The 9,300-nt window shown below is 45.2% G+C and overlaps 2 protein-coding genes across 3 annotated transcripts in view; both read right to left on the reverse strand.

Moving 5' to 3' along the window:
- LOC146182017 (uncharacterized) overlaps positions 1-7,418 on the reverse strand; it is a 40,122-nt gene extending 32,704 nt beyond the window's left edge. The window contains exon 1 of one of the 2 annotated variants that reach the window (XM_084577016.1): positions 7,287-7,418. The gene's annotated coding sequence lies outside the window, so the exon portion shown is untranslated. Of the gene's footprint in view, positions 1-4,822; positions 4,961-7,286 lie in introns of those variants that run through there. The other variant, XM_084577017.1, reaches the window with a different exon arrangement.
- On the reverse strand, positions 5,070-7,418 carry LOC146182018 (small RNA 2'-O-methyltransferase-like). The gene is made up of 2 exons (XM_084577019.1): positions 7,287-7,418; positions 5,070-6,108 (listed from the first exon to the last, which is right to left on the reverse strand). Exon 2 carries the CDS (start codon positions 6,084-6,086, stop codon positions 5,325-5,327), a length of 762 nt encoding a protein of 253 aa, XP_084433145.1. The 5' UTR covers positions 6,087-6,108; positions 7,287-7,418; the 3' UTR covers positions 5,070-5,324.
- Positions 7,419-9,300: the final 1,882 nt, after the last annotated feature.

The following is a 9,300-nucleotide window of genomic DNA, read 5'->3' on the forward strand; positions in this document are numbered from 1 at the left end:
GAACGATAGAACGAAGTTCCTTCCTCAGCATACACAGTATCACGGGGCTCTACACTCCGCCACTTCGACTTTTTCAGCACCTTAAGAAATAATTTACAGATAAATATGCTTATTGAAATCTGTAATTGGAAGTTTTGAAGATATTTTGGCTTTGTGGTTCCGAATAGACACCGCATTAGAAATCCGGTTCACAGATCCACGAACATTTTTTTTTTTTTCGCCTCCGTTGAAATACGGCTGGAATACAATGCTGCGGCTGCGCGCCTTTGCTTTTCTGGACGTATGCCACTCGATCTTGCACAGCATATACCAGTACACGCCACATTTTACAGCGCGGAGCACGTACTGAGTGGTGCCCCAACCAGCGTGCGACTCCCCGAGTCAGAAGTTTATACCGTTTCCTCCGCTCACGGGCAATCGTCGTATTTTAGCTTCTTGGCGTCTGTACGCCAATGGCCCCATAACAAAACGAATTTCAGCTACATTACTCTCTCGCAGCCAATATCTCCTTCTCTCATCATTCTCCCCAGGTTCTCCCAGCAAGCGGTACGCTTAGGTTTCCTTCGTGATTGTGGCAGTCTTTCTCGCCGCCCTTGCGCTTATTTTTATTCATGTTCATATCCGTAGTAGTCGAAGCATCGCGCGAGACCACTGAAGTCACTAAATGAGTAAATCATACTCACTGGGATAACAAAACGCGAACGCAGAAGGAACACAGCGGCCGCAACATATACGGCGTCTGCTTCTGCGCCGCCTCAGTATTAGCTCCCGTCGGTCGCCAGGTGGCGCCACATGTCTCAGCAAACTCCATTGCAGGTTGCCTATACAACTACAAGGCATGTGCTCAACAACTGCAATGCGCATAGCACGCAAAAATCGCCCCACACATCGTTCTAGATGCGTCCATTATGAGCGTAGTCGTAATTTAAAAACGCAAACTTTTGATTTTGTATGCACAATAATACGTCATGTACTAGCAAAAGTCCTGCAGTACGCGATATATTTTACCTTCGTGTGGTGTCTTCAAAAATCTGTCGCAAACCACACCTTACAAAAAGGCGACCAGAGCGAGTAAACGCACAACACTGGCGCTGGTTAACTGATATGACCGTTCTTTGTTTCAGTGAACGCGTGATGGTTTGAAGTGGCACACGTCTTTGCCTTTGCTACTTCGATCATATCGTCGCTTGGAGGAAGGAAATAACTTAGGAGAGGCCCTGACGTCACTTTTTTGAAGCCAGCGCGGCCGCGCCGCTACCGGACACTGCAACGTCTCTCCTCCTCCTTTACCATCCGCATTTTCTTCATAGCAACAGCGATGCCGTTACTAATGGCCCGACTTGGCTAATCCCATGGAGGAAGGAAACAACTTAGGAGAGGCCCTTGCCGTTCCCAATGCATTGGAGAAATTGTGGCAGAAGTGACGTCAAAATTTAGGGTTAGCCAAGTCGGGCCATTAGCAACGGCGACGCGTTGCTATGAAAACTCGGGCCACTAGCAACAGCGTTGCTAAGGGCCCTAGGTACGTGGGCGTCGCGGAGTAAGGGTAAAGGAGGAGGAGAGACGTTGCAGCGTCCGGTCGCGGTGCGGCCGCGCCGGCTTCAAAAAAATGACGTCAGGGCCTCTCCTAATCGCCCCGCCGGGGTGGTGCAGTGGTAAGACGGCCGACTACTGTGCCGGAGCTCCCGGGTTCGAACCCGACCGCGGCGGCTGCGTTTCGATGGAGGCGAAACGAAGTGGCGTCCGTGTGCTGTGCGATGTCAGCGCACGTTACAGATCCCCAGGTGGTCGAAATTACTCCGTAGCCCTCCACTACGGCTCCTCTTTCTCTCTTTCCACTTTCATTCCCACCTTCCTCCCTTCCCTTACGGCGCGGTTCGGGTGTCCACAGAGCAAGTGTGACAGTTACTGCGCCTTTCCCTTCCTGTGAACCAATTTAACTTGAACTTTTTAACTCTCCTAAGCTTTCCTTCCTCCATGGCTAATCCTAAATATCGACGTCACTTCCGCCACTTTCTCCAACGCATTGGGAATGGCTAAGGCCTCTCCTTAGTTGTTTCTTTCCTCCGTGTATTATATTTTCATCCTACTTCGCTACCCATCTCACTCGCCTTCAATCTGTCTTGCATTATGTCTTAGCAACACCGGTCGGCATTCAATGTCCAAGGATGGCATCCTTCCTGATTCATCTAGACTCCGCGCTGTCGCTGAGTTCTCGAAGCCAACATCTATCAACCAACTATATGTTCCTATTTTAGGCGTTTTGTTCAGAACTTCACGACCATTATTGCCCCTCTGACGCGACTTCTCGGCGCTCACAAAGATCTTTCTGCCTGGTCGCCGGCTTGCAATACTGCTTAAAATTGCGCACAATACTTATCTCACCCCCCATATTGTGCCATTTTGACCCGCCTGCTCCTACCGAAGTGCACACCGATGCCAGCGACGCCGGCCTCGGCGCTGTTCTTGTCCGAACGAAAACCCAGAGTTGATGAATACATTGTGGCGTATGCAAGTCGAACGTTGACCAAGGGCGAGAGCAACTACTCGGTGACAGAAAAGGAATGCTTTACATTCCAGCATTCCAGTACACAGCAATGAGCTAATGCGCAGGTCGCCAAAAACTTATTTTTGTATTTGCGCTGGGCATTTAGTCCTTCCTATGAACCGCATTCATCCACTTATGGCGGAACTTGGTGTTTTTTTTATGCCCGGCGGAAAGTGGTGCAGGCTTATGCCACACCAGCACAACTCTGGGCGCACGTTGTGTTCGTTGCAAACTGTGCTCAGCAGCCTGCTTCTTGTTCGCCGCTTATCTGCACGTCTATAATGAAATTTTATACTTTGTTTCGGCAGAGAAATAAAAAGCATTACAGAAATAAAATAATTAGTTTGTCATTAACCCCTTTTGCTTTGCGCAGAAAAGTACATCTGCGCCACTTCTTAAAAATTTACATGAACTCCACTCTTAAAGATGCACTGACCACCATGCCAACATATGCATCATCCCGCATAGATCACTCACTGAAAGTTGACATTCCTCGTTGCCGTTCAACATGCTGCAAAAATGATTTCACTCTTATAACACCGTCGCAGCGGAACCACCTACCACCAAATATTGTAGCTGCAAATGACGCTGGCGAGTGAAGACAAAGTTATCATGTAGTTTACCATAGCCTCAATTAGTTCATTTCGTTTTGATTATTATGCATTTAGCTCTTTTCCTTTTGTCGTTTGTATTGGTTTTATTTATAGCCTTCTTCTGTCATACCCAGTTGCTTGTTCAATGTTTCTACGAATGGTTCAATATGTCTGTGTTTATTTGCCATTTTTTAGACTGTTTTCGTGAATTTATTCATTTTGACATTAGTATTCTTAATTACTGTATTGTTTCATCTTTTTGAAAAATGTATTTGCTTGCAGCTATTTTTTTCTTTTTTGCAGTCATGCTTATCAATTTTTTTAGGCATGTGTATGTATGCGTTACCTCCATTTTTACCAGTTTCATTTTGTATTTACATACCACTCCCTTCAATAAGGCCCTCTGGGCAATGAGGGTATCGAAAACAAACAATAAACAAATGTTGGTGCATAAGACTTAGCATTGTATGTGAATGAATTTGCAAGTATATGAAATATTGTGTGTACCTAGAACAGAACACACGACTAAATACTGCAGATTACGTTGAACTATACGTTTCAGCAATAAAGTCTGAATGCCTCCGAAAACTGTATCGATGAGAATGCAATAAACAGCACGCGGCAAAAAATGCACACAAAAAAAGCAAGTTGAAAAACAGCATGGTGACAAAACTGCACAATTTTTTGTTGTTATACCTGCTAGGACACCTTTATAACCGCCACCACAGTGCAACAAACATGTGTGCGAAGTAAAAGCCATTTTTTCTTGCAAGAACTGAAGACATGATGAAACTTCTGCCCCTTTAGTACAGCAGCATGTACAGCTTTCTAAAACTTCTCGAGGACATTTCAGTTCCACAAAAGCAGTGCTGTGTTGTAACTAGAAACTGCTTTATATTTGACTACATCACATATATACATATATATATATACATATATTGTAAGGCGCCGTTACAGGTGGGGCCAATGCAGCGATGAGCACTGGGAGGCACCGGTGGTATAGGCGTGCCAAATGCAGGTGGCAAGGATGTGCTCTGGGCGTCATACGTAGTAGGCACAGGGCAGGTGGTAGGGGCGGCTTATGGTGGAAGGGGAGGGGGGGGGGGGGGGGGGAAGAAGTGTCACGGAGGCCAACTCTTCTTTGATAATGCCACGCAGGCCAGCACTTGGAGGATGTGGCTCACGTGCGGAGCGACATGAATCACCCCGAGCTAAAAGCTCTTCACGAATCAGTCTGGAGACAAACACACGGAAGTCGAAGGCTTCGGTATAACTGAAGGAAGGCTGATCAGGCTGGAGGTGGATGGACTGAACTTCAATCCAGTCGTTGACAGGTCGAGAGATGACTGTGGATGGTGGTAAGGTTTTGCCCAGCCAGGGCGTTGAAGGAGAGTAATCCAATGCCCTTAATGACATGCCAGACCCGCTCGGCCCCTGGCATGATGTCATTTACACGCTGACAAAGTGCAAGGACGTCTTCAATATAAGAGGCATAAGTCTCACTCGAGCATTCAGCTTCTTAGTGGATTCTGTTTGAACTGCAGGAGCGCAGAATATCTCGTGTAACTTTTTCTTGAATGTTGCCCAGTCTGAAATTGTCGACTCGTGGTTCAAAAACCATGTTTTGGCCATATCGGTCAAGTAAAATAACACGTTTATAAGTTTGAGGGAGTCATCTCACCGTTTGAAGGCACTGACGCGGCAAACATGGTTGAAGGTAGACCGGCAAACGTCTGGGGGTCACGCTGACGACTGCTCACAGTCCAAGTAGTAAGGGGAGCTGGGGTGGAGTGGGAAGAACATTGGCAGTCCCCTCTTGGGCCATGATGATGGTGGTAGCGGTCAAGCAGCGACCGGAACGGAGCTCCAGGTAGATGCGGGTGACGAGGGCAGCGGGGAAAGGCTTGGTGAACCAGGAATATTAGAGACCTGAAGCCCGGGTCGCACACCGAAGCGAATCACACACTGAGCGATGATGATGGATCTTCTCAAGAGAGAAGAATGAAGATGAAGTAGAACGTGCACCCATGTGAAAGATGAAGCTCCATACAGCACTCATAATATATACGAAAACTAAGTCATTGCATTTAACACACAGCTATGATATAAGTGCACTGCTTATAAGGCCACAAGTCTAAAATCTTGATAAGCAAATGGTCACAACTCTAGTATTCTTCAGTTCATCAGTCCTCTTTGCCAGGATGAATAGTTTCAAACATTAGTTCATAGGGCAGCGAAGGTGACGCTAATAATTGCGACTCCTCCTCAGTACAATGATGGGACCTCTTGAACGTAGCTATTTGAGAGCAATGGCCAATCCCTTCATATTTCTCAGATGGAGCATCCCCAACACCGCTGTACTCAACTGTGTAAGCGGGGTATTTGTCCAGTACTTTCGAGCACCACTGCTCAAACTCGGCTCTGCTCCACTCAAACTTATGGTCCCAGTGCCTCATTCCTTGCAGCTCTGGGAACACCACATTGAAGTCACGATTCGGAGTTGTGATCACAGCCATCTTTGGTTGGATGAAGCCGAATATGGTCTCGGGCATTCCCTGCAAGTCCTTCTCGTTGAGATGTTCTACGAGTTCGATGCAAGTAACAGCATCAAAGCCTGCGAGCCTAGAATCTTGGCTTGACACGTTTCCCCGGAGAAACTGTATGCTCAACGTTCGGTCTCTCTTGAAGATGCAATCCCAGGCAAGAGGTCGCGCTGTCTGAAAAGCATTTTCCAATGCACTGCAGCTGACATCAACGCCAGCAAATTGCCTCAGATGTGGAATCCCTTTGACATGCTTGAAGAATTTTCCACTTGAGCAACCGAAGTCAACAACTTTTTCAATGGTCGCATCCTGGGACAAGATCTTGCAAACTTCGCGGTATCTCTGAGTAGACACAGGTGGATCAAACTTAACGATATTGCGTTCTTCGATTTCTGCATTCATTTTATGGCCGACTTGTCTTTTTCTGGAAGTTGAGGATATGCAGATATGTCTACAAGTTTGCTCTAATAATTCAACCAAATCATGAGCACATACAAGGGCTACAGAATATGTCTAGTTTAAATCATTGCTGCAGTTAGTAAAGCACACAACTGAAGATGACTACCTGCAAAATACTGCTGTCAAGTCAAGCTGTGTGAGACGATATTTAAAGTAAAGCTGTACTACATAAGAAATTAGAAAAAAAAAAATGTATAATCCTTAACAATCCCACCCTTTTTTTTCAGCTATAAAAGCAATATTTTCATTCTCTTGCAGGAAGCTAACCTACATTGGCTGTGTTCGTCTTCCTCCCTCTGTCCATGTCTGTCTGCACTACTACATCTCAATGGATCACCAACTAGTCTACACTGGCTGAATTTAGTATTCTTTTTTTTTTTTCTTTTTTTTTGCAGCGATTGATTCATGCCAGGATTTAGACCAGCAAAAAAAAGTATTGTAGTTTTGTCAGCAAGTAAAAAAAAAAAAAAAATAGCCTCACAGAACTACACAAAACAGCTTCATCAATAACATTTGGGTTGTGACAAAGCAAAGCAACTCTTTTCAATCTGAGTTGGCAGCCTGCCTTCTTAGTTTTGATTGTTAGGCTGCTGTTTGACTACACAAGAGATATTTTAATGTGTTAACAGTGAGGTGAGGTGATAAGGCAGACAAAGCTACCACATGAACACTACACATATCAGAAGACACCTGTGCAAAAAAAAAAAAAAAAAAAAAAAAAAACAAGTTGGGCTCACCGTCCCGCAGCGACAATGACAGACGCCATAGTGGAGTGCTTTGGATTAACTTTAACCACCTGGTGCCTAATTATGCTCCGATTATATTATACAGGCTGGAAAACGACTATAATCATATCAAGAAAACTGTCATAAATCTGTCACAAACCCATTCTGACCGGACCTCTCGGCCAAGAAGAGTGGAACTGATTGACAGGTTTGTGACAATTTGTGCTGTGCTATAGAAGCGTAAATCGGAGCTCTTAATGAGCGCTGACATCGCACGATATATGGGCGACTTTTCCATTTCGCCCCAATCGAAAAGAAGCCACAGCGGTTGAGATCGATCTTGCGAGTAGCACAATTTTACAGCCTGTCCGCCTACAGAAAGAGCCTGCCGGGAGTAGGCGAATCGCCTATTACTTACGCGTTTGCAAATCTGCAGGCTTCTGAAGCAACAGGTGGTTAGGATGCGTCCACAGTGGTGTCTTCAGCGCGGAGCGAAGTTCATTGACGTTTTTACCCAAGAAGTCGCTTCGGGGAACACGTCTGCAGTAACCTGAAATACAATAGTGTCCTTAAAGCTGTGGCTTATGGTGCAGGTGGCCGCATAAGTCTGAGGTATCTGGTGTCCGCATAACTTTTGAGACAAGGACGCCAGAAAGAAAAAAGAGAAAGAAAGAAAAGGCACCCAATTCACGCGGCCAGTATGATTATAAATTAAGTGTTCTCTGCACTTTTCTCAGTAAACTCAGTGCGGCCCGCAATTCCACGCAACCCATGCAGGCAGCAAAAAAAAAATTCTTTTTGGTGGATCCCGCGTTCCAAAACGTCTGCAGTCACCAAGAACGTGAAAACTAAGGCGACAATAACAATTTACCAATAATATGGACATACTACTTCTAGGGACTCTAGACATACTCCCTAGCTGTACCAGACGGGCCAGACAAACTACGCCGTAGGATGCAAGAATGCAAGAAAAACTACGCGCCCACAAACAAACGGGTGCATAGAACTTCAAAGTGCTGTGCGAAGTACAGATAAAGCCGTCCAGCAGGCCCGGGGTGCGCTCGAAAAGAACAAGCATCACGACCCACCACAAACGAGCCGGAATGGTGTAATGCAGAGTAGCGAATAACCCCGGGTCGACGCTTGGCCAGCGTCACGACGCATTAGACCTTCGTTTGCCGGCATTTCATTAAAGTTATACCTACCTACCTACCTACCTACCTACCTAAATACGAACGACTGGAAAGTCTGTGAACCATGCTCGCACATTTTTGAAGACGCCACCACTTCACGTGTATGCGATGATGATGACAAGCATCTGCAAAATATCTAAAAACTGTTTAACTCGCTAGAAAGCTAATAAGTGATTAAGGAAGGTATTTTTATGTTCAGTAGCTTCCCAATGAAGATATGAAATATGCAACCTAAAGTCGGCTGCCTCGACCTCGTTGTTCATTCTACAATAAATAAATAAATTAATTAGTTTTCGCGTTGCTTCACAAGGGTGAGATCTTGGATTTGTTTGTGAAACCCGAGTGCTGCACAGTTCAGGAGTAGCTGGAGTCTGGTTTTTGCGTTTTTATAGTAAAGCCTCCAAAATTTTTCTGCTTCAACAGCTGGCTCGTTTGCGGTGGAACCGTGGAACCATGGTGGCACTGCGCACAGAGCTTGCGCATTTGTATTCTGACAAGTTTAACAATGATGCTTACTTGGTTGAGCTATCATTGAGCCGTGCATGACGCAAAAATGTCATCGCCTGCGTAGAGATAGGCGAACCGAAACCCGTAAAAGCAGTTTTCTCGCTGAAGCGCTCAAGCCTGTAGAGCGTCGGTGGCGCCGTCTCTTTTCTGCAGTAGAAAGCGTCACGACCGAGTTTGGCGTTGCAAGATACGCGGGCCGTTTGAATACACAATTTCAATAGTTTCGTCTGCTTCAACTGAAACGCTTGAATTTTATTTATTTATTTATTTATTTATTTATTTATTTATTTATTTATTTATTTATTTATTTATTTATTTATTTATTTATTTATTTATTTATTTATTTATTTATTTATTTATTTATTTATTGAGCGTGTAGAGCCCAGCTAGAGGACTGCTGGATATACCGATTTTGTGAAGGAGTAATTTGTGTGAGACACATTCAAGCGAGTAGGCTATTATGATGGCAAGTGTATGGCATTTTAAAGTCAAAAGTGGAGTCCATTCAATGACAGGATCAATATTGATGTTCTAGATCACACCACAGAGAGCGCTGCGATCGCAAAAGTTCTAGGGTGCCGCGATGCAGCGTACAGGATTCAGCAGCCACAAGTCTGGCTGCATCTCTTCGTGAGAATTGAATTGCAATCTGCACTGCTGAATTGTAAGGGGCAGCACCCCCCCCCCCCCCTTTTTTTTTTCTGGGTACCATTGTTTAGTTAAATTAAGTTC

This window comes from Amblyomma maculatum, chromosome 8 (assembly GCF_055883805.1).
Source record: "Amblyomma maculatum isolate TAMU_Amacu chromosome 8, ASM5588380v1, whole genome shotgun sequence".
In the NCBI taxonomy this organism is placed as follows: domain Eukaryota; kingdom Metazoa; phylum Arthropoda; class Arachnida; order Ixodida; family Ixodidae; genus Amblyomma; species Amblyomma maculatum.

What these genes read in the sequence shown, in the direction of transcription:
- LOC146182018 (XM_084577019.1), bottom strand. Translation starts at nt 6,086, where the DNA reads ATGAATGCAGAAATCGAAGAACGCAATATCGTTAAGTTTGATCCACCT.